The sequence below is a fragment of the Mustelus asterias genome, chromosome 15, assembly GCF_964213995.1.
Source record: "Mustelus asterias chromosome 15, sMusAst1.hap1.1, whole genome shotgun sequence".
NCBI classification, from domain to species: Eukaryota; Metazoa; Chordata; class Chondrichthyes; order Carcharhiniformes; family Triakidae; genus Mustelus; species Mustelus asterias.
Window position 1 is genome coordinate 103,533,422 of NC_135815.1, and position 26,365 is coordinate 103,559,786.

General features: G+C 42.4%; 1 protein-coding gene across 1 annotated transcript in view; it reads left to right on the forward strand.

Moving 5' to 3' along the window:
* Positions 1-26,365, forward strand: part of LOC144504716 (utrophin-like) — a 631,247-nt gene that overhangs the window by 373,227 nt on the left and 231,655 nt on the right. The window contains 2 exon segments of the mRNA XM_078230463.1: positions 19,730-19,902; positions 23,211-23,367. Coding sequence (XP_078086589.1) covers positions 19,730-19,902; positions 23,211-23,367 — 330 coding nt within the window.

Consider the following 26,365-nt stretch of genomic DNA (forward strand, 5'->3'; position numbering starts at 1 on the left):
AGCCAGGGAACTTGCTAGAAGAACCAAAGGAATAAATTTTTAAAGACCCCGACATGTTTCCAGAACTTCACCAGCAGCTGGTAGTGAATGACAAAAGGATACAGATATGCAGCGGGCAGAGCAAGATAAAGCAGAAGTAAAATCAGAAAATGTTCTTATCAAAGCTGAACTGGAGATTTGAAGCACAAGATTGAAGCTGAGTACCATTGAAAACGCATGATAAACTAAAGTCTTCAAGTACTCAAACTGTTTGAAACCAGAACAAAGTAAGTTCAGAGATGTCACAAAGGTACCACACGTGCCTCTCAGTGCATTGTGACATATTTACTATACAGCTCCTACTGGTGATTAAGCATTTCAATTTGATTCATTTGACAAGGTCCCTCATGGCAGGTTGGTGCAGAAGGTTAAATCACAGGGGATCAAGGATGAACTAGCTAGATGGATTCAGAACTAGCTTGGCCATAGAAAACAGAGGGTGAATCATGTTCGGGACTTTGTGATGCATAGAGTGCCGGAGATTCAGTCCATTCAGCTCACCCAAAAAAGGTGTGGGAAAAACTTCTGTATTCCTGTCCAATGGGTACTTTGTATTTTTTTGGGAGAATCACCCCCTACATTTGTGAAGAGATAACAAATCAAAAACTTAGTGACAAGCTGGGAGTGAAGGTTCTATTGTTGAAAGATGAGCACCCGTATACATCAAGGTGGCCCACGTGACAAAGAAGAGAAAGAAGCGCCAAGAATACAAATACAATGTTCGTCCATCGAGCAAAAACTGAGTTAGAGTAGCAACAACCACTGATCAATACAACCGCTGATCACTACAACCACTGATCAATAAAACCTCTAATCAATACAACCACTGATCAATATGACAATTGATCAATAAACCACTGATGAATACAACCACTGATCAATAAAACCACTGATCAGTACAATAGCTGATCAATACAACCGCTGATCAATACAACCGCTGATCAATACAACCGCTGATCAATACACCCACTGATCGATACGACTGCTGATCAATACAACCACTGATCAATAAAACCACTGATCAGTACAATAACCGATCAATACAACCGCTAATCGATACAACTGCTGATCGATACAACCACTGATCGATACAACCGCTGATCAATACAACCACTGATGAATAAACCGCTGATCAATAAAACTGCTGATCAGTACAACCGCTGATCAATACAACCACTGATCAATACAACAGCTGATCAATGCAACCAATGATGAACACAACCGCTGATCGATACAACTGCTGATCGATACAATCACTGGTCAATATAACCGCTGGTCAATATAACCAGTGATCAATACAACCACTGATCAATACAACCACTGATCAATACAACCACTGATCGATACGACCGCTGATCGATACAACCGCTGATCAATAAACCACTGATCATTACTACCACTGATCAATACAACCACTGATCAATACAACCGCTGATCAATACAACCGCTGATCAATACAACCACTGATCGATACAACTGCTGATCAATACAACCACTGATCAATAAAACCACTGATCAGTACAATAACTGATCAATACAACCGCTAATCGATACAACTGCTGATCGATACAACTGCTGATCAATACAACCACTGATCAATACAACCGCTGATCAATACAACCACTGATGAATAAACCGCTGATCAATAAAACTGCTGATCAGTACAACCGCTGATCAATACAACCACTGGTCAATACAACAGCTGATCAATAAACCACTGATCAGTATGTTGGAGGGAAAAATCCCTTGTACCAGTGCATTCAAGGAGGTCGAGTCTCAAGGCAAGGTTCAAAGTGTTTTTCTTTATTGTACAATTACTGTGATCCCAGCTTAGAAACAGTGGCTTGGCCACGTTGATCTCAATAGTTACACATTCGCTCTGGATATTTATAGGAATCCAAATTCGAGCGGGAACATTTGCTCATACATTTTACAATACCTAGAAAGTGGCGGGATTCTTTAATTGCTGCCCTGGAGATTTGGCGTGCAGTTTCGATTCGAACAGATTAACACTAAGCATCTGTATCCTATCCAGTCAGGAAGTTCCCTGGTAGACTTTGTCAATTTGCATCTGTATGGTGTGTGTCCGTGTTAATCGGACTGCCTGTTCTTGCCCCGGTGTTTTAATGTGTTTCCCATTATCCTCTCGATGTGTCCCCTTATCTAAATCGACCTCCGATGTTTGTGTCTGTATTCTATGCTTGCGAGATTAGGTGTTAGTGTCATTTTGTCCTGCTGTGTGTAGGGGGATTTAATCTAATCTTTTATTCTTTTTATCCTGGTTTATTAAGTTTCTTTGCCTGCCTTGGCCATTTTATTCCCATAATATTTTATTTACAGTACAGTTGTGCCATATATCCCACTCCCAGGTCTTGACTCGCAGATATCCCGATCTTCTGGCCAAGGGCCGTTTTAAAATGCAGGTTCGTGCTGTTGCTGGGCAGAATAAGGATCTTCCATCGGCTTTGAATTAAAGGTCTCTCAGCTGTGCAGAGGGGGATTTAAACGAATGTCCATTCGGGTGTTCCCCTCTGCATTGTGGGCACGTTATGAATGGTGCCAATCAGTCCAATAAATGAATATGTTTAATGCGGTGAATATTGATGAGATAATAAAAATATGGCTTTGGAAAATCGCCTACTTCAAATACAACCGGTGATCACTACAACCGCTGATCAATAAACCACTGATCAGTACAACAGCTGATCAATAAACCACTGATCAGTACAATAGCTGATCAATACATCCGCTGATCAATACAAGCGCTGATCAATAAACCACTGATCAGTACAACCGCTGATCACTACAACCGCTGATCAATACAACCGCTGATCACTACAACAGCTGATCAATAAACCACTGATCAGTAAAACAGCTGATCAATAAACCACTGATCAGTACAACAGCTGATCAATAAACTACTGATCAGTACAACAGCTGATCAATACAACCACTGATCAAGACAACCGCTGATCAATACAACTGCTGATCAATAAACCACTGATCAGTAAAACAGCTGATCAATACAACCACTGATCGATGCAACCGCTGATCAATAAACCACTGATCAATACAACAGCTGATCAATAAACCACTGATCAATACAACAGCTGATCAATACAACCACTGATCAATACAACCGCTGATCGATACAACCACTAATCAGTACAAAAGCTGATCAATACAACTGCTGATCAATACAGCCACTGATCAATACCACTACTGATCAATACAACCGCTGATCAATACAACTGGTGATCAATACTACTGCTGATCAATACAGCCACTGATCAATACCACTACTGATCAATACAACCGCTGATCAATACAACCGCTGATCAATACACCCGCTGATCAATACAACCACTGACCAATACAACAGCTGATCACTACAACCGCTGATCAAAACAACAGCTGATCGATACAACCACTGATCAATACAACCGCTGATCAAAACAACAGCTGATCGATACAACCACTGATGAATACAACCACTGATCAATACAACAGCTGATCACTACAACCGCTGATCACTACAACCGCTGATCAATACAACCGCTGATCAATACAACCGCTGATCAATACAACTGCTGATCAATACAACCGCTGATCAATACAACCGCTGATCAATACAACCGCTGATCAATACAACCGCTGATCAATACAACCGCTGATCAATACAACCACTGATCAATACAACGGCTGATCAGTACAACCACTGATCAATACAAGCACTTATCGATCCAACCACTGATCAATACAACAGCTGATCAATAAACCACTGATCAATACAACTGCTGATCAATACAACCGCTGATCAATACAACGGCTGATCAGTATAACCACTGATCAATACAAGCACTTATCGATCCAACCACTGATCATTACAACAGCTGATCAATACAACCGCTGATCAACACCACCACTGATCAATACAACCGCTGATCAATACAACGGCTGATCAATACAACCGCTGATCGATACAACGGCTGATCAATACAATCGCTGATCATTACAACTGCTGATCAATACAACCGCTGATCAATACAACCACTGATCAATACAACGGCAGATCAATACAACCACTGATCAATACAACCGCTGATCAATACAACCGCTGATCAATACAACCGCTGATCAGTACAACAGCTGATCAATAAACCACTGATCAGTACAACTGCTGATCAATACCACCACTGATCAGTACAACGGCTGATCAATACAACCGCTGATCAATACAAGCACATATCGATACAACCACTGATCAGTACAACCGCTGATCAATACAACTGCTGATCAATACAACCGCTGATCAATACAACCGCTGATCAAGACAACCGCTGATCAATACAACCACTGATCAATACAACGGCTGATCAGTACAACCACTGATCAATACAAGCACTTATCGATCCAACCACTGATCAATACAACAGCTGATCAATAAACCACTGATCAATACAACTGCTGATCAATACAACCGCTGATCAATACAACGGCTGATCAGTACAACCACTGATCAATACAAGCACTTATCGATCCAACCACTGATCATTACAACAGCTGATCAATACAACCGCTGATCAACACCACCACTGATCAATACAACCGCTGATCAATACAACCGCTGATCAATACAACCGCTGATCACTACAACCGCTGATCACTACAACCGCTGATCAATACAACCGCTGATCACTACAACCACTGATCAATAAACCACAGATCAATACAACCGCTGATCAATACAACCGCTGATCAATACAACGGCTGATCAATACAACGGCTGATCAATACAACGGCTGATCAATACAACCGCCGATCGATACAACGGCTGATCAATACAATCGCTGATCATTACAACTGCTGATCAATACAACCGCTGATCAATACAACCACTGATCAATACAACGGCTGATCAATACAACCACTGATCAATACAACCGCTGATCAATACAACCGCCGATCGATACAACCACTGATCAATACAACCACTGATCAGTACAACTGCTGATCAGTACAACGGCTGATCAATACAACCACTGATCAATACAACTGCTGATCAATACAACCGCTGATCAATACAACGGCTGATCAGTACAAGCACTTATCGATCCAACCACTGATCATTACAACAGCTGATCAATACAACCGCTGATCAACACCACCACTGATTAATACAACCGCTGATCAATACAACCGCTGATCAATACAACCGCTGATCAATACAACCGCTGATCACTACAACCACTGATCAATAAACCACTGATCAATACAACGGCTGATCAATACAACGGCTGATCAATACAACGGCTGATCAATACAACGGCTGATCAATACAACGGCTGATCAATACAACCGCCGATCGATACAACGGCCGATCAATACAATCGCTGATCATTACAACTGCTGATCAATACAACCGCTGATCAATACAACCACTGATCAATACAACGGCTGATCAATACAACCACTGATCAATACAACCGCTGATCGATACAACCGCCGATCGATACAACCACTGATCAATACAACCGCTGATCAGTACAACAGCTGATCAATAAACCACTGATCAGTACAACGGCTGATCAATACCACCACTGATCAATACAACAGCTGATCAATACAACGGCTGATCAATACAACGGCTGATCAATACAACAGCTGATCAATACAACAGCTGATCAATACAACAGCTGATCAGTACAACCACTGATCAGTACAACCGCTGATCAGTACAACCGCTGATCAATACAACCACTGATCAATACAACCACTGATCGATACCACCGCTGATCAATAAACCACTGATCAATAAACCACTGATCGATACAACCGCTGATCAATAAACCACTGATCAATACAACCACTGATCAATAAACCACTGATTAGTACAACTACTGATCAATACAACCACTGATCAACACAACCACTGATCAATACAACCACTGATCAGTACAACCACTGATCAATACAAATGCTGATCACTACAACCGCTGATCAATACAACTGCTGATCAATACATATAGTTCTAGCAATAATGTGGGAACAACTATGTAATTACATGAAAATAATAACAATGTAAGACATGGAGTAAAGTAATGTAACTCGATATAAACTTGATAAAGACTTGGTGGGAGGTGTAGTATATGGGTCTGGCACATGCAGGTTTTAGGTGGGGCTGAGTGCAGGAGCACCCACACAGTGATGTAAGAGGTATTGTAACCCTGACTCAGGAATCAGTCTGGTATTGAGCAGAGACAGGTTAAGACCTAGGCATGGAAATAACCCCTAGCCTGTTCCCTTTACTATATAAAAAGTTCTTGTTAAAAAATACTTGCAGTTAATCTACTGAAGACCACCCAGACTTTTTTAAGAGACACAGTTCTGTAACTAATACCTTCCCAACAGCCTCCAGATGTTAATAAGGAGGATTTAGCAGGGTCAACGTGGCTAGGCTTACCGTTGTTGTTTCCGGTGCCTCATTTGATGCTAGGTGGTCTGTCTGGTTTATTTTTTATCAACTTTTTTGTAACAATTTGATACAACTGAATGATTTATTAAGTCATTTCAGAGGAAAGTTAAGAGTCAACCACATTGCTGTGGGTCTGGAGTCACATGTAGGCCAGACTAGGTAAGGACGGAAGATTTCCTTCACTTAAGGACATTAGTGAACCAGATGCGTTCTTGCTACAGTTGACATTGGTCGCCATTCCAGATTTATTAATTGACTTCAAATTCCACCAACTGGGTGTTTGACCCCAGGTCCTGAGGACCTCTGCATTATTAATTCAACGACATTAATACTATGCCACCTCCTCCCAGACAGAAATGATCAAGTTGCTTTTTATTTGGTACATACAGAGTAAGGGATATTGATTTTCCCAAGGCCCTAGTGTCAGAGAGATTTCAATTATGACGTTTGTCAAGGGAATGAATGATGAATTCCAATATTAGCTCGTATAGCAATTTTTAAAAAAATGCCTTGTGGGAATATTGTTGTAAAAACAGGCATTATAAGAACAGAGGAACCAGGAGTCAATAGCAATAAAAACAGTTAAATGGCATGGGTTGAAGTGCCTCTCAGTGCATTGTGACATATTTACTATACAGCTCCTACTAGGGTGATTAAGCATTTCAATTTGCTTTTTTAACTTGCTGTATATAAATTCGTAACTACTGGTAACTTTAATTCATAACATGGGCTGCTAGTGGATGACAATTTCAATAAATTTAGTCTCCTTAAAATCCTTTCTCTTTAGATTGGCCCCAACTTTTATTTCGATAGGAGGTTAAAGTTTAGTCACTTCAATTAGATGCCTGAGTTAATTTGCATAACACTGAAGGCTCTAACGTAGACTGCAAGTTAATTCCAGAACATGAAATGCATAAATGTATTTTATGAACCCTGAGTGCCAATAAATGAATAAATATAGACGAATATAACTCTGAAGAGAAAAACTAAACAGAAACAAGCTGGCAGAATTGGCTAATCATAAGTATGAAGGAATGCATCTCAACTTGGTCCTGCCAAAGAATATCATTGCTACATTGCCTGAAAATTAACTAAACAAGATATATGATTACCTGAAAATTTATCTCTGCTTTTCCAACAGAAAGGGTTTCAGAATAAAAGACAACAGCAGGGGCATTTTGCAGTCTGCTTTTTCTGTGTGTTTTCTCGTTATTAAATCAGGGTCTGACTCTTTGCTTATTTCACCAGGACTGAAGTCCTGCCAAAAATGAGGCCTCAGGAAGTGGGAGTGTATCTGGCTCCAGAGAACAGGGAAGTTGCAGGATGCTGTTTAAAATAATAAACAGCAACTGGAAATAGAAGATTATTACAGACTATTGAAACAGGGTCGAATAAAAGCTGGAGGTCCTATACTAGAGTAGACAGTGTAGTAATCTAGTGACAGGGCAAGTACAGTGGTGCTAGTGTGGAACCTCAGCCTCCCTTTTGCTAACAAGGAATAAAGTTGAGGGCCTTGGGTAAACCAAGCTCTCGATATATCAGATGGTGCCTACTTCTGGATTAAACTCTGGTCTAGTATTTTGCTGTTACCCTCCTCGCCCTGTGGACTGAAGCCCCATTCACCTGGATATATGTTTACAATAGACTCCACTCAGGGATTTGTTACCTTTGTACAGAAAGTCCTTTTCAAAATTCCTCGTGATCATTGGTCAATTATCTTTGATTCACAAGCTGTCAACAGTTGAGACCAGCTGTTTGACTGAGACGGGACCCATGAGCAAATATTTTAAAGGAACAAGATCTGGACCATCACAAGAAATGGGAATCAGTGAAGTCTTAGCCTAAACTAAGGCTAGAGGATGAAAGCACTATGGAAGTTGGCTAAAAGCTGCAGAAGATTACTCACCATCCTGGATCTAGGTATCTTTGGGCGAATTATTTTGAATTGATGGATGTGTGAAGCTGCTAATATGTAAAACACAATCAGATGGATTTAGTGTGTATGGCAAAATTTAGGACAGGCTAAAGCAGGAGGTGAATCTTCTGTTTGCAGATGTAAAACTGCAGCATAGACAGCAGTAATGCGACAGCCTTTGGCAGAAAGATGTAGGCTGTGTCAAGGTGAGACATTACGATGATTGGCCTGAACTTCAGCTTGCAGGAGTTGCTAAGAAAAATTGAACAGGTATAGTAAGAAAAAATGATTTTATTTTATAGCCTGACGTTCCGTTCATTTTTCTAACAATTACTGGGTTTAATTTCTGTTAGTGCACTCATCATTTCCACTACATTGATTTACCTTTGTGGACTTTAATGCGTTGTTGATCACTTTATTCTTAAATGGGTTAACAACCATATTAATGTCACACAGAATTGAACTTTATGAATGTACCACGGGGTAGTAAAAGTCAAAGTACATTTATGTTAATTATGTAGAAAACTACAAAGCGTGTTCCAATGTTGAAAAAGTTTAAGAATACAGTTCAGGACGTGATTCTGGTATTGATATTTGTGTTTTAATTCATTAGCAGGGATGTCTGCAACAAATATAGAAAGCTCATCCCTAAAATGGAGAGCTCAAAGTTTCATTCTTGATTTAAGATTGGAAACTCCGTTTTTAATGATTCTGCAGTGAATATCTGAAAATGAATTTGTGGTTACTCTTAAATAACCCCTGTGCATTAAACCCCACAAACTTCGACAAGTTTTAATCAAGGGGAAAGGCAGGGTGGGAGGCAGGGGGATACACTGATTGAATACTTGCGTGAATGTAATATTGCACTGCATTTGTCATTGAGTGTTATTTAAAGAAAAGGGTAGGATTTGCCACTGAGATGGTGGAGGACCGCAAGAGTAGCACCGGGGGAATCTATTCTGGTTATAATTGCCAGCTGGTAACAGCAGGGACCATGATTTATAGGAGTTCTGTCTATATTCTGGGACCTATTAGCATTTCATCATTCACAGCATGAATTATTCAGTGTCTGGATTTTACTCCTGAGAGCTTGTAATTACATTTGCTGACTTGCTACTGTGATCTAATTGCCCCTGTCAATTTACTAAAATAAATCCAGAGAGTATAGGTTAACATGAATATCTTACAGCATGTTGCAGTTGGACCAGAGCGTGGGTGTTGCCAACGTGGGCGTCCATTTCCTGTCAGTTACCTGGAGCGATTGAAATGACTTCATTTCCTGAATGTAGTATCTTGAACGGCAGGCGATCACCAGGTAGATTAATAAATGAAGTCTACTCTGTCCCTGGAACCATGCACTCCAGCCCACCTGTGCACAGCAGCGTGTACCATCTACACACTGCAGTAACTCAACAAGCTTCCTTCAACAGCACCTTCCCAACCCACAACCTCTACACCGAGATGGACAAGGGCAGGAAATGCATGGGAACACCACCATCATGTGAGAGATGGTGGCAGAGTAGTAATGTCATTGGACTAGTAATCCAGAGACCCATTCTAATGCTCCAGGGTGCTGAGTTCAAATTCCACCATGGCAGTGGGTGGAATTTAAATCAATTAATAAGCTGGCCATAAAATCATCATTGATGGTTGTAAAGATCTTCCGTTTAAACTGGTCTTCCGTTTAAGGAAGGACATCTGCCGTCCTTACCTGGTCTGGCCTATATGTGATTCCAGAACCATAGTATTGTGATTGACTCTTAACTGTAATTTGAAATGTTTAGTCTAGGGGCAATTAGGGATGGGCAAAAAATGCTGGTTTTGCCAGTGATGGCCACATCCCATGATAAAAAAAGGACATGTCACATTGGTAACATAGATGAAATGCCCAAGAATTCCAATATGCCCTGACCTGTGGAGTGGAAAGGTTCAAAACAGTTCTGGAATAGGTGGATGGTTGACAGAGAAAATGCCTTCACAGAGAGTGGACAAATGCATGTTTTGTGTGCTTTTCATCATCAAATCATTGGGATGCTATCAGTGTAGAAATTAAATCATCAGACGGTTCCAAATGTGGAATATCCAATTCAGTGGATAAAGACGAAGATGATTTGCTTTGAAGGGATGATTATGAAACCGAAAGCCTAATCTTTATGATGATGCCATAGTCAAAGCACTCAGGATGAATCTGATAAAATATTTGCATCGGATGCCAAAAACAATGCATTTGGCCCATTTTAAAATGTCATGATTGTGGTTCAAACTATCCTTGTATTTCATTAAATAAATTTGTATTGATTTAATTTGAATTACTGGTGTTTTTTTCTCACGGAACACGTACATCAACACTGACAGTTCACATTTTATACTCGGGACATAACAGCCTCCATTGTTGGAAGAATTTTTCAAAGTTCCAACAGTTGACTGACATGCTTCAACCTACAGTATTTTGTGTTCTGTGGTCATAATCCTTTTTACTACATGATGTCAGTTTTATTCTCCAGTTATCAAGCAGTATGTGTTTCCTGTTACTTGAGTTATGTAAATTTTGTATAAAGTACTCTGAAAGATAAAGTGAGTAAACATCAACTACAAATGCTGGAAATCCAAAATAAAAATAAAGACCGGGAAATATACAGTTCTTGGGCATTTGTAAAGAGCAGGAAGATAACTTGGTTAAAACTGACAACAATTTATTGCTTTAGTTCTTTTGCATATCAAATATTCTACTGAGCCTCTGGAAAAAGGAATCAGATTCTTCTATATTTGCATATATAAATATCAATGCACTTCAGATATGAATTTCTGATTTGATTTAAATATTTCCTCTTTCTATTGTCAAGCCTTCTGTGCTGTGTAGGTGTAATTCAAAGATCTTTCCAACGCAGTGAATCAAAATTTTCAGTAACCACATTGAGTTTCTGGACAGCTCAAAATTTGGAGGATATAATGTTCCCAACCATGGGTACAATTTCTAATCCTCCCTTACTGAAGTATTGGCAAATCCTTTGAGTTACACATATCTGGAAGTGATCCATACCATTCAAAATGGAGCTTCACACTTTGAACTAATAGATGATTCAGAAATGCTGGGGATGAGTCATGGAGCTCGGAAGGTCCACAGCTACTGGAGTAAATTTGTATGGTTTGAATATTTCAACCAAAGACATGCACAATATTTTAACTATAAGCCACTTTTGGAGGCTGCTATCTATTCTTTGTCATTGAATTTTGCAACAGTTTGTGTTTTCTTTTAGTGTCTCAGAACAATCTGTCTCTGGCACTCAGCACAGTTGATCTCCTGAATATGACCAGACGTAATGCTGATTACTTCCTTAAACTAATTCAAAAACAAAAACCTTTCTTAAGGTACATGTTATGCTTGGCTTTTCATCTTTGACCTGGGTAGAAGTTCAGCCCAATGTGATCTGGTGAACGTCTCCTGTCTGTCAGTGATGATGATGGTTGGTCTTGTGTGAAATGAGTTTAGTTTGTGCACTGCAGTTTTAAGTGGACATGTACCTTTAACATAAAGCTGCCCCTAATTTGGCTCTGTCCTGCCAGTTTTTGATAAGCCACTAAGTTAGCTGATGTAGAAAAGGGAACTTCATTGAATTGGGGAAGGATAAAGAGGGCTTGACTCTGCATCTTGTAATGCTGGGATCCCTTGGGAATAAATAATCCCAACACTGCACTCATTTGGCATGGTAAGAAGTCTCACAACACCAGGCTAAAGTCCAACAGGTTTATTTGGTGGCAAATACCATAAGCTTTCGGAGCACTGCTCCTTCGTCAGATGGAGTGGAAATGTGCTCTCAAACAGTGCAAACAGACAAAATCAAGTTGCAGAATACTGATTAGAATGCGAATCCTACAGCCAGCCAGGTCTTAAAGGTACAGACAATGTGGGTGGAGGGAACATTAAACACAGGTTAAAGAAATGTGTATTGTCTCCAGACAGAACAGCTAGTGGGATTCTACAAGCCCAGGAGGCAAGCTGTGGGGGTTACTGATAATGTGACATAAATCCAACATCCGTCCTCATGTGTGCGGAACTTGGCCATCAGTTTCTGCTCAGCGACTCTGCGCTGTCGTGTGTCGTGAAGGCCGCCTTGGAGAACGCTTACCTGAAGATCCAAGGCAGAATGCCCGTGACTGCTGAAGTGCTCCCCCACAGGAAGAGAACAGTCTTGCCTGGTGATTGTCGAGCGGTGTTCATTCATCCGTTGTCATAGTGTCTGCATGGTTTCCCCAATGTACCATGCCTCGGGACATCCTTTCCTGCAGCGTATCAGGTAGACAATGTTGGCCGAGTTGCAAGAGTAGGTACCGTGTACCTGGTAGATGGTGTTCTCACGTGAGATGATGGCATCCGTGTCGATGATCTGGCACGTCTTGCAGAGGTTGCTGTGGCAGGGTTGTGTGGTGTCGTGGTCACTGTTCTCCTGAAGGCTGGGTAGTTTGCTGCGGACAATGGTCTGTTTGAGGTTGCGTGGTTGTTTGAAGGCAAGAAGTGGGGGTGTGGGGATGGCCTTGGCGAGATGTTCGTCTTCATCAATGACATGTTGAAGGCACCGGAGGAGATGCCGTAGCTTCTCCGCTCCGGGGAAGTACTGGACGACGAAGGGTACTCTGTCCACCGTGTCCCGTATTTGTCTTCTGAGGAGGTCGGTGCGGTTTTTCGCTGTGGCGCGTCGGAACTGTTGATCGATGAGTCGAGCGCCATATCCGGTTCTTATGAGGGCATCTTTCAGCGTCTGGAGGTGTCTGTTGCGATCCTCCTCATCTGAGCAGATCCTGTGTATACGGAGGGCTTGTCCGTAGGGGAAGAATTCTTTAACGTGTTTAGGGTGGAAGCTGGAGAAGTGGAGTATCATGAGGTTATCCGTGGGCTTGCGGTACAGTGAGGTGCTGAGGTGACCGTCCTTAATGGAGATGCGTGTGTCCAAGAATGCAACCGCAACGCAAGCTACGGCATCTCCTCTGGAGCCTTCAACATGTCATTGATGAAGACGAACATCTTGCCAAGGCCATCCCCACTTCTTGCCTTCAATCAACCGCACAACCTCAAACAGACCATTGTCCGTAGCAAACTACCCAGCCTTCAGGAGAACAGTGACCACGACACCACACAACCCTGCCACAGCAACCTCTGCAAGACGTGCCAGATCATCGACATCGATGCCATCATCTCACATGAGAACAACATCTACCAGGTACACGGTACCTACTTTTGCAACTCGGCCAACGTTGTCTACCTGATACGCTGCAAGAAAGGATGTCCCGAGGCATGGTACATTGGGGAAACCATGCAGACGCTACGACAACGGATGAATGAACACCGCTCGACAATCACCAGGCAAGACTGTTCTCTTCCTGTTGGGGAGCACTTCAGTGGTCACGGGCATTCGGCCTCTGATATTCGGGTAAGCGTTCTCCAAGGCGGCCTTCGCGACACACGACGGCGCAGAGTCGCTGAGCTGAAACTGATAGCCAAGTTCCGCACACACGAGGACGGCCTCAACCGGGATATTGGGTTCATGGCACACTATTTGTAACCCCCACAGAGTTTCACTGGCTGTCTTGTCTGGAGACAATACACATCTTTTTAGCCTGTCTTGATGCTCTCTCCACTCACATTGTTTTGTTTCTTAAAGACTTGATTAGTTGTAAGTATTCGCATTCCAACCATTATTCATGTAAATTGAGTTTGTGTCTTTATATGCTCTGTTTGTGAACAGAATTCCCACTCACCTGAAGAAGGGGCTTGCAGCTCCGAAAGCTTGTGTGGCTTTTGCTATCAAATAAACCTGTTGAACTTTAACCTGGTGTTGTTAAACTTCTTACTGTGTTTACCCCAGTCCAACGCCGGCATCTCCACATCATGTTCTCCAACTTAGCCAATTTTGAATCCCTTTATCAAATTACCTTGAATCCCATGTGCATTTACCTTCTTTATAAGTCTCCCATGCGGCACCTTGTCAAATTCAGCAGTGTCTACTTGGAGTTGGAGGTCAGTTATCTCAGTACGAGGACAACATTGCAGGAGTTACTCAGGGTAGTGTCCTAGGCTCAACTGTCTTCAGCTTCTTCGTCAATGACCTTCTTTCCTTCATAAGGTCAGAAGTGGGAATGCTTGCTGATGATTGCACAATGTTAAGCATCATTCACGACCTCTCAGCTACTGAAGCAGTCAGTGTCCGTATGCAGCATATTCAGGCTTGGGTTGATAAGTGGCAAATAACACTTGCACAGACAAGTGCAAGGAATGACCATTTCCAACAATAGAGAATTCAACCATTTCCCTTCGACATTCAATGGCATTAGCATCCTCCACTATCAACATCCTGGAGGTTTCCATTGACCAGAAACTGAACTGGACCAGCCATAGAAACACTGTGGCTACAAGCCCAACCCCTTCCCGACTGTATACCTTTCTGCCGCCACCTCCAGTGGGATTGTGTTGTCAATGGGATAGGACATATGCAGGGATGGTAATGTTGGTGTCTGGGACGTGATTTGTAAGGCATGATTCTCTGAGGATGATTATATCAAGCTGTTGCTTGACCTGTCTGTGGGACATTTGGCACAAGCCCTTTAGTATAAAGGTCTGGCACACAACAGGTTAATGTGGGACTGAGTTCAGTACTGCCCGCACAATGATGTAAGAAGGCACATGACCCAGACCTGAGGTCAGTCTGGTATTGAGCAGATCTTGGTTAATATCAAGGCATGGAAATAGCTCCTCACCTGTACCCTTTACAATACAAATGTAAATAGTTCTACTTGTTAATAAAGGCTTACAATTAACCTACTGAAGACTATACAGACTTTTAACAGACACTGTTCTATAACCAATGCCCTCCCAACATGTTGTTTTGTTAAAATGCTGATAACAAACCGAAACATGGGAAGACTAAGAAAAACTTCAACAAAGCTTTCTGACCTCTAAGTTCATCAGTAAAATAATAGAAAAGCTTATGTAGGGATGAGGAAACAAGGTTCAGATGGCTCGATTGAGGGTTACAAGTTAGCAAGGAACGAGCTGAAAAAGGGGCTTAGGAGAGCTAGGAGGGTACATGAGAAGTCCTTGGTGGGTCGGATCAAGGAAAACCCCAAGGCTTTTTACTCTTATGTGAGGAATAAAAGAATGACCAGGGTGAGGTTAGGGCCGGTCAAGGACAGTAGTGGGAACTTGTGTATGGAGTCAGTAGAGATAGGCGAGGTGATGAATGAATACTTTTCTTCAGTGTTCACCAAGGAGAGGGGCCATGTTTTTGAGGAAGAGAAGGTGTTACAGGCTAATAGGCTGGAGGAACTAGATGTTCGGAGGGAGGATGTCCTGGCAGTTTTGAATAAACTGAAGGTCGATAAGTCCCCTGGGCCTGATGAAATGTATCCTAGGATTCTTTGGGAGGCAAGGGATGAGATTGCAGAGCCTTTGGCTTTGACCTTTGGGTCCTCGCTGTCCACGGGGATGGTGCCAGAGGACTGAAGACTGGCGAATGTTGTTCCTCTGTTTAAGAAAGGGAATAGAAATGACCCTGGTAATTATAGACCGGTTAGTCTTACTTCGGTGGTTGGTAAATTGATGGAAAAGGTCTTTAGAGATGAGATTTACGACCATTTAGAAAGATGTGGATTAATCCGGTATAGTCAGCACGGATTCGTGAAGGGCAAGTCGTGCCTCACAAATTTGATAGAATTTTTTGAGGAGGTAACTAAGTGTGTTGATGAAGGTAGGGCAGTTGATGTCATATACATGGATTTTAGTAAGGCGTTTGATAAGGTCCCCCATGGTCGGCTTATGATGAAAGTGAGGAGGTGTGGGATAGAGGGAAAGTTGGCCGATTGGATAGGTAACTGGCTGTCTGATCGAAGACAGAGGGTGGTGGTGGATGGAAAATTTTTGGATTGGAGGCAGGTTGCTAGCGGAGTGCCGCAGGGATCAGTGCTTGGTCCTCTGCTCTTTGTGATTTTTATTAATGACTTAGAGGAGGGGGCTGAAGGGTGGATCAGTAAATTTGCTGATGACACCAAGATTGGTGGAGTAGTGGATGAGGTGGAGGGCTGTTGTAGGCTGCAAAGAGACATAGATAGGATGCAAAGCTGGGCTGAAAAATGGCAAATGGAGTTTAACCCTGATAAATGTGAGGTGATTCATTTTGGTCGGACTAATTTAAATGTGGATTACAGGGTCAAAGGTAGGGTTCTGAAGACTGTGGAGGAACAGAGAGATCTTGGGGTTCATATCCACAGATCTCTAAAGGTTGCCACTCAAGTGGATAGAGCTGTGAAGAAGGCCTATAGTGTGTTAGCTTTTATTAACAGGGGGTTGGAGTTTAAGAGCCGTGGGGTTATGCTGCAACTGTACAGGACCTTGGTGAGACCACATTTGGAATATTGTGTGCAGTTCTGGTCACCTCACTATAAGAAGGATGTGGAAGTGCTGGAAAGAGTGCAGAGGAGATTTACCAGGATGCTGCCTGGTTTGGAGGGTAGGTCTTATGAGGAAAGGTTGAGGGAGCTAGGGCTGTTCTCTCTGGAGCGGAGGAGGCTGAGGGGAGACTTAATAGAGGTTTATAAAATGATGAAGGGGATAGATAGAGTGAACGTTCAAAGACTACTTCCTCGGGTGGATGGAGCTATTACAAGGGGGCATAACTATAGGGTTCGTGGTGGGAGATACAGGAAGGATATCAGAGGTAGGTTCTTTACGCAGAGAGTGGTTGGGGTGTGGAATGGACTGCCTGCAGTGATAGTGGAGTCAGACACTTTAGGAACATTTAAGCGGTTATTGGATAGGCACATGGAGCACACCAGGATGATAGGGAGTGGGATAGCTTGATCTTGGTTTCAGATAAAGCTCGGCACAACATTGTGGGCCGAAGGGCCTGTTCTGTGCTGTACTGTTCTATGTTCTATGTTCTAAAAATAAATTAACTATCTCAGGAACATCGAGACTGTCCAGCTCAGAAAAAAGTATATATACGGTCGAATTTGACTGTCTTATTACTCGACGAAGTAAACCGTTGTATAAAAGAAGTTGGCAAGCAGCTGATCTAGGCAGGCATTGGTTAGAAAAAATGTCCACAAGAGGCACGCCATTGCCATTTTGTGAGGCCAGCCAAACTGGGAAGTGTGGGAAACCTTTGTCTCTGAGACCCAGTGTTACCGTCTTGAAATCCAGAAAAAGCTCCACAGAAAGTTTTTTAAAAATTGAAGATGGAGCAAGAAATTGCCTTCCAGCACAATTCTCTAATTTAAAAAAAGCCTAGAAGACACAAATCTCTTGTTTTGAAACTTTCTTGCAGAGTTGTAAAGTTTGGGGGGGGAAACGTTAGCAGAATGGGACCCTACAAAAACCAACAAGCTTTGTAGGAAGAGCAGAGAGTTGCTACACAGCCATTCTTAAAAAGCCAACAACATTTAAAGATCCAACTGCATAAAATTATTAAATGACCATGGATTAAAAATGCTATTTACCAGATCAGTTTAGACTCATCCCAGGGCAAAAAAATAATGAAATATTGGGTATCCTGAAAAATGGAATATTTAAACTGCTAAAGAGCATCAGGCCTCAGTACAGCATCAGAAAAAGAGATTAATACTGTTTTATACTTACTTAGTGAACATGCTGATGAAATCATCTTTATGCAGCACGTTGATGTCTCCCTCAATCAGCCTCATTGAAATATTAAATGCCATTGATGAATATTTTAATCTTCAAGTTCTGGGTAGCACAGACCTTTTATGAAAAAAACTGGGAAAGGCCTCATCGAACAACCCACCTGAGGACAGCAGAGAGCCAGGGAACTTGCTAGAAGAACCAAAGGAATAAATTTTTAAAGACCCCGACATGTTTCCAGAACTTCACCAGCAGCTGGTAGTGAATGACAAAAGGATACAGATATGCAGCGGGCAGAGCAAGATAAAGCAGAAGTAAAATCAGAAAATGTTCTTATCAAAGCTGAACTGGAGATTTGAAGCACAAGATTGAAGCTGAGTACCATTGAAAACGCATGATAAACTAAAGTCTTCAAGTACTCAAACTGTTTGAAACCAGAACAAAGTAAGTTCAGAGATGTCACAAAGGTACCACACGTGCCTCTCAGTGCATTGTGACATATTTACTATACAGCTCCTACTGGTGATTAAGCATTTCAATTTGATTCATTTGACAAGGTCCCTCATGGCAGGTTGGTGCAGAAGGTTAAATCACAGGGGATCAAGGATGAACTAGCTAGATGGATTCAGAACTAGCTTGGCCATAGAAAACAGAGGGTGAATCATGTTCGGGACTTTGTGATGCATAGAGTGCCGGAGATTCAGTCCATTCAGCTCACCCAAAAAAGGTGTGGGAAAAACTTCTGTATTCCTGTCCAATGGGTACTTTGTATTTTTTTGGGAGAATCACCCCCTACATTTGTGAAGAGATAACAAATCAAAAACTTAGTGACAAGCTGGGAGTGAAGGTTCTATTGTTGATACAACTATTGTTGATAGTTCTACTGTTCTCTTCCTGTGGGGGAGCACTTCAGCAGTCACGGGCATTCTGCCTTGGATCTTCAGGTAAGCGTTCTCCAAGGCGGCCTTCACGACACACGACAGCGCAGAGTCGCTGAGCAGAAACTGATAGCCAAGTTCCGCACACATGAGGACGGCCTAAACCGGGATGTTGGATTTATGTCACATTATCAGTAACCCCCACAGCTTGCCTCCTGGGCTTGTAGAATCTCACTAGCTGTTCTGTCTGGAGACAATACACATTTCTTTAGCCTGTGTTTAATGTTCCCTCTACCCACATTGTCTGTACCTTTAAGACCTGGCTGGCTGTAGGATTCGCATTCTAATCAGTATTCTGCAACTTGATTTTGTCTGTTTGCACTGTTTGAGAGCACATTTCCACTCCATCTGACGAAGGAGCAGTGCTCCGAATGTTTATGGTATTTGCTACCAAATAAACCTGTTGGACTTTAACCTGGTGTTGTGAGACTTCTTACCGTGTTCACCCTAGTCCAACGCCGGCATCTCCACCTCATTTGGCATGGCAGCACTGAGAATATAACCAGGTGTTTTGTCAAAAGTATAAAATAAAACATCAGTTGTGCTAAAAGTATAATAACTTTTTGTAATGTTTAAGATAGGATCCAATATTTTCTGTATGGTGTCCATTGTATGTCAAACTATATAGATCACAAACAGATTGTTCAGGTGATCACAATGTGTAGCTGCAGATTGAAAGAGGAGGTATCCTTGGAGAATTTGGATCTTAACCATATTGACTTTTCTTTCCTCAGGATATCCAGGCTGAAATTGATGCTCATAATGACATCTTTAAGAGTATTGATGGTAACAGACACAAAATGGTGAAGGTTTTGGGAAATTCAGAGGAGGCTGCCTTGCTCCAGTATCGACTTGATGATATGAACCAACGATGGAGTGATCTGAAGACAAAATCAGTCAATATCAGGTCAGTCGACTCTACAGGGTGTTCTCATGATTGTTTTTCACTGAAAAATCTAGACAAAAGGCCCAGGACCGACAGTGCAGCACACCAGTGTCAAAACTAATAAAAGAAGGTAACATAAATCAGGCAGTCCTTGGGAACAACAAATTTGACTTTTAAAAGTTTGAATATTTTAGAAGGAGGTGGATAGGTGGAAGTTAAGGAATTTGAATTTTGAGATCTTAGAAAGGAATGACTTAGAGTGGAAGTTGTAGATAACTGTCCGGAACTTTTACAAACACATCACTGGCAAATCAATATGTGCAACGAGTCAAATCAATGGGGAAATCAGGAGGACGAAAAAGATGAGGGCCTGATGCTTGAAGCTTCAAAGCAATGAGAAATTATATTTTACTTGATAAAGATGAGAAAAGTTGGCATCGTACAGAGAGGGTAATTTGTATTTGTTCATGGGTTTTCGGCAGCGCTGGCAAAGCTAGCACATTATAGTCTATTCTTAATTGCCCTTGAGAAGATCATGGTTGACCATTTTCTGAACCACTACAGTTCATGTGATATAAATGCACCCACCGTGCTGTTTTGGAAAGAGTTCCAGAATCTTTATAGAAACCCTACAGTGCAGAAGGAGGCCATTCGGCCCATCGAGTCTGCACCGACCACAATCCCACCCAGGCCCCACCCCCACACATTTACCCGCCAATCCCTCTAACCTACGCATTTTAGGATTCTAAGGGGCAATTTTTAACCTGGCCAATCAACCTAACCCGCACATCTTTGGACTGTGGGAGGAAACCGGAGCACCCAGAGGAAACCCACGCAGACACGAGGAGAACATGCAAACTCCACACAGACAGTGACCCGAACCGGGAATCAAACCCAGGACCCTGGAGCTGTGAAGCAGCAGTGCTAACCACTGCGCTACCGTGCCGCCCTTGAGGCAGCAACTGAAGAAATGGCAATATAGTTCCACGTTATGATGGTGAATGACTTGGAGGGGAACCTGCAACTGATGATGTTAGCCAACATCCCACTTCTGACCTAATGATGGAGGGAGAATTATTGGGAAACAGCTGAAGGTGGTTGCACTGGGAGCACAGCCCTGAGGAACTCCTGCAACAATGACCTGGGGTGATTTGATTGGCATTCATCAACCACCACCATCTTCCATTGTATAAGGTATGAGTCCAGCAATTGGAAAATTCTTCCATGATTCCCGTTGACAAGGATGACGAAGATCAAGCCTTATGACTGAGAAAGATCACAAGTCAGATTATGAGCTTTTTTAATATTTTGTCTAAGAGTGAGGGGGTTGTTTCAAATGGGAATAAAAATAATCCAGCTGGTAGAAGTTTAAGGTTTATGTATAATTTCTTGCTGAACAAATGGGTTAAATTTCCACAGGCTATGGGGCTGCTCATAACAAACTGTGGGGTCTATTCTAATGAAAACAACCCCAAAACATTGTCCTTCCCATTCGCATCCTTGCCCCAAAACTAATTCTCGGTTGTCCATAAAGCATGTTTTATTAATGAGAAGACAGCATACTGTGCCCAAAACATTAATATTCTTATTTTGCATCCATGATGTACAAGAACCTGTTTATTCTAATAAAACCTTGATCCAGGGTATTTGATTTAATATTAACATGAAGCTTTATGCATAGAACATTATGAATTTATGAAATCAAATTAAATAGTAATTTGTGTATCCTCGTATCTCTACATATTGGGTGGGATTTTCCAAAAATTAGAAAAGTGTCAGGTTCTAACTGAAAACCACATGTTTCCTCCCAGAAACGCAAACAGATTTTCACTCCAGATCTTCTGAAACTTTGTCAAAAGAAAGCAAGGGAGTGTATCATTCAGGCGGGGCAGACCTGATCCACAGAAAAGGACACCCCGATTACAAAACAGCGTTAAAGGCCCCTCATCATGGACATTGGGATCCCCGGCAGACAAGGGGAACATCTCCAACACCCCGCCTCCACTACTCAATGGTTGTCAGTTCACACCCCCATGTGCAAGCATCAGGGTGACCTGACCACACACCCCTCCCACCTTCACTGGTATCAGGGTGCTCCCCCAGCCCCCCCAGTTGCCATGCAGGAATAACACACCCCCCAACATTGCCCCTCCCTCCCGCCAACATACCCCCCCCCCCCCCCCAAATGGGGTACCCTAGAAAACCTGCTTCTACTCCTGGCAATGCCCTGCTATGACCCTCACCTTCCCTGACCTCTGCACCCCTGGCATGGCCATCACAACTGGTTTTCGTTTTTGAAAACTAGTTGTGATTCCCGCTGGTATGACATCACTCCAGTGGGGGGAACGTCATGCCCCCAGGAGCAATGGCGTTAATTCTGTGAATGTGATTACATCATCAGTGGGGAATGGGAAAGATCTCAAATTGAGGTGTCACCGCTGCAAATCTCGTTATGGCCCCATCAGGAGAGTTTGCGGCCATAACAGGATTGGCACCCAAGAGGAATTTGTGTCTAGAACCAATGAATCATACAGTGCAGAAGAGGCCCTTCGGCCCATTGAATCTGCAATCATGACCATTGAGTGTGAAACTACCTCAATGCAAAATGTAAAAAATTGGCTTGCCATGTAAGCAGAACAGTTTTTAAGAAGTGAAATGCATTAACAAAGTGAGAAATTTTTAAATGAGATAAAAAAGCTAAATGTCAGTATAAGTTTGTTCAAAGTACAGCTTGGTATGGCTCCTGCTCTGACCAAGATTGCAAGAAACTACAAAAGGTCGTGAATGTAGCCCAATCCATTACTCAAATCTGCATCCCATCCATTGACTCTGTCTACACTTCCCGCTGCCTCGGAAAAACAGCCAGCATAATCATGGACCCCCCACGTACCCCGGACACACTCTCTTTCACCTCCTACCATCGGGAAAAAGATACAGAAGTCAGAGGACATGTACCAACCGACACAAGAACAGTTTCTTCCCTGCTGTCATCAGACTTTTGAATGGACCTACCTCATATTAAGTTGATCTTTCTCTACACCCTGGCTATGATTGTAACACTACATTCTGTACCCTCTCCTTTCCTTCTCCCGTGTGTACTCTATGAATGGTATGTTTTGCATAACGTACAAGAAACAATACTTTTCACTGTATACCAATACATGTGACAATAATAAATCAAATCAAACATGCACATTAAAGCCTATATTGCAATAGGTAGACATTTTGTTTTGACAAAATGTTGCTAATAAGTGGACTAAAAACCTAGAAAATGGCCTCCATTTCAATCCTGAGAAATAAAGATTGGATTTTGTTTTTGTTTGTTGAAGAGCTCACTTGGAGGCCAATGCAGAACGGTGGAACAGGTTGCTGGCATCATTGGAAGAAGTAAGCAAGTGGTTAAATCTCAAAGATGAGGCACTGACAAAACAGATGCCCATTGGAGGTGATGTTCAGACTCTACTACAGCAACATGATCACTGTCGGGTAAGTATACAAATTGGCTGACAATAAGATTTCTTATCCTGGTTCTCCCTGCAATCGAGTTTTCCTTTTGCCAACTGTATCTTGAAAGTGCTGATTACAATTCAGACAAAGGTTGTGTTTTCTCCTGCCTGTGACTCTTCGTGAATACCCTGCTTTCTATTGCCACAGTTGTCTGTTATCCATATACCTCCTTTCTGAACTTCACTGTGCATGCTGAAGTATTTTGCACTGGAATATTTTAGTTCTTAATAATGAGTTCATACAGTGACACCATTACTCTTGCCCAGAAGGGAGATGATTTGGTAATTGCCTTGTCAATGACACCTGGAGACTGTACCTCTGTAAGTAATTAAAATTGATTTCATGCATATGACTGAAGAATGCAGCTCCCCATAGCACTTACAAGTGGCTGTGATTACGTTACTGCCCTATGATTCGGTATATATCACTATCTTAATTAGCAAATCCCAATGTTAGGGAAAAATTCCAGCATTCATCTAACACATGCAATTAGGGGTTTTAGTGCAGCCCTTGAATTATTGCATGACTAGTTATTGAGCAAAATAAAAACCATTTCTCATGCGGGATGCATACTATGCTTGCAGTAGCTAGTGAAACTGATCCCAAGAGAATATGTAGTGTGGACCTTAAATTTTTAACAGGGCCAAATCAGATTTTACAGAGTTGCACAGACAGAACTTATTTACTCAAAGCAATCAGCACAATCTTGTTCTACACCATCAATAGACATTAGAAGCAACTCTTAATACATGCTGTAGTGTTACCTGTGGCTCACCTAGATATATTTTTAAAAATTAATTTAGGGGTTGTGGACTTCACCGGCTAGGCCAGCATTTATTGCCCATCCCTAATTGTCCTTGAGAAGGTGGTAGTGAGCTGCCTTATCAAACTGCTGTAGTCCCTATGGCTTCAGTACACCCACAGTGCTGTTCAAGAGGGAGTTCCAGGATTTTGACCCAGCAACAATGAAGGAACAGCAATTTATTACCAAGTCAGGATGATGAGTGAACTGGAGGGCATCCAGGTGGTGATGTTCCTGTGTGTCTGCTGCCCTTTTCCTTCGAGATGATAGTGATTATTGGTTTGGAAGGTGCTGCCTAAGGAACCTTGAGGAGTCCCTGCAGTGCATCTTATATATGGTATACTTGCTGCTACTGTGCATCATGGTGGAGGGACTGAATGTTTGTGATGGGTACCAGACAAGGGGACTGCTTTGTCCTGGATGATGTTGTGCTTCTTGAGTGTTGTTGAAGCTGCACTCATCCAGGTAAGTGGAGTACATTCCATCACACTCCTGACTTGTGCCTTGTAGATGGTGGACAGGCTTTGGGGAGTCAGGAGGCGAGTTACTCCCTGGAAAGACGGAGAATGAGGGGAGACCTAATAGAGATGTACAAAATTATGAAGGGTATAGATAGGGTGAACAGTGGGAAGCTTTTTCCCAGGTCGGAGGTGACAATCACGAGGGGTCACGGGCTCAAGGTGAGAGGGGCGAGGTATAACTCAGATATCAGAGGGACGTTTTTTACGCAGAGAGTGGTGGGGGCCTGGAATGCGCTGCCAAGTAGGGTGGTGGAGGCAGACAAGCTGGCATCGTTTAAGACTTACCTGAATAGTCACATGAGCAGTCTGGGAATGGAGGGATACAAACGAATGGTCTAGTTGGATCAATGAGTGGCACAGGCTTGGAGGGCCGAAGGGCCTATTTCCTGTGCTGTACTGTTCTTTGTTCTTTGTACTCACTGCAGAATTTTCAGTCTCTGGCTTGCTCTTGTAGCCACAGTATTTAAATGACTAGTCCAGTTCACTTTCTGATGAATGGTAATGTTATATATTTTAAAGCTTTGCAGGTTGCTCTAAGAGCTGATCACACAATTTGATGGTAAAAGCAAATTACTGTGGATGCTGGGATTGGAAACAAAAACAGAAAATGCTGGAAAATCTCAGCAGTTTTGACAGCATCTCTGGGGAGAGAATAGAGCTATAATTTCAAGTCTGGCTGACCCTTTGTCAAAGCTGTTTTGATGGTGATATCATTAAGGTGTTTGCAGAGACTGCTGTTTTACTTTCAGTTCATACTCTGTACAGGAAAGAGCTGCTGGAAAAATCTGTTGTTAGTTGAATCTCTGTGTGCAAACCACATCTTTTTGTGCAAAAATCCAAAACCCTGACATAGTTAGGGCATTACAGAAAAATAATTGGTGATGAAACGGGATTTTGTTTCGTTGAGAACATCAAGAAAAGTTCCTAAGTAGAAAAGAAAATCACTGTGGGTCCTCATGCTTCGAATATTAGAAGATTGCGGAGAACAACAACAGGATTAAACATTAAAGTGCCAGCAAGACCAAGTGAAAAAAAAGCTCTCTATGTGGTTTTAAGTGAGAGGGGTTTTCCAATCAGAGAACAGTGGGATTCCAGGCACTATCTGGCATATTTATAGAAAGAGTGGATGCTCTGCTGTACGGCTGGGGTCCTTTGAAAAAAATACATCAAGTCAACAGTCTCCAGGGTAAAAAGGGGAGTACTAGGTAGACAGTTAAAAGAAACATACAGAGCAGCCTTGAGTCACTAGTGCCTGCAAGAGAATGGCCATCAGTTAGGTTCCATGGTTCCTTTCAATTAAGAAAATACGGCACGGTGGCACAGCGGTTAGCACTGCTGCCTCACAGCACCAGGGACCTGGGTTCGATTCCCGGCTTGAGTGACTGTCTGTGGGGAGTTTGCACATTCTTCCCGTGTCTGCGTAGGTTTCCTCCGGGTGCTCCGGTTTCCTCCACAGTCCGAAGATGTGCAGGTTAGGTGGATTGGCCATGTTAAATTGACCCTTAGTGCCAGGGGGGACTAGGTAGGGTAAATGCATGAGGTTATGGGGATAGGGCCTGGGTGGGATTGTGGTCAGTGCAGACTCGATGGGCCAAATGGCCTCCTTCTGCACTGTAGGATTCTCTGATTCTATGAAATCGTGGAGTTCTTATGT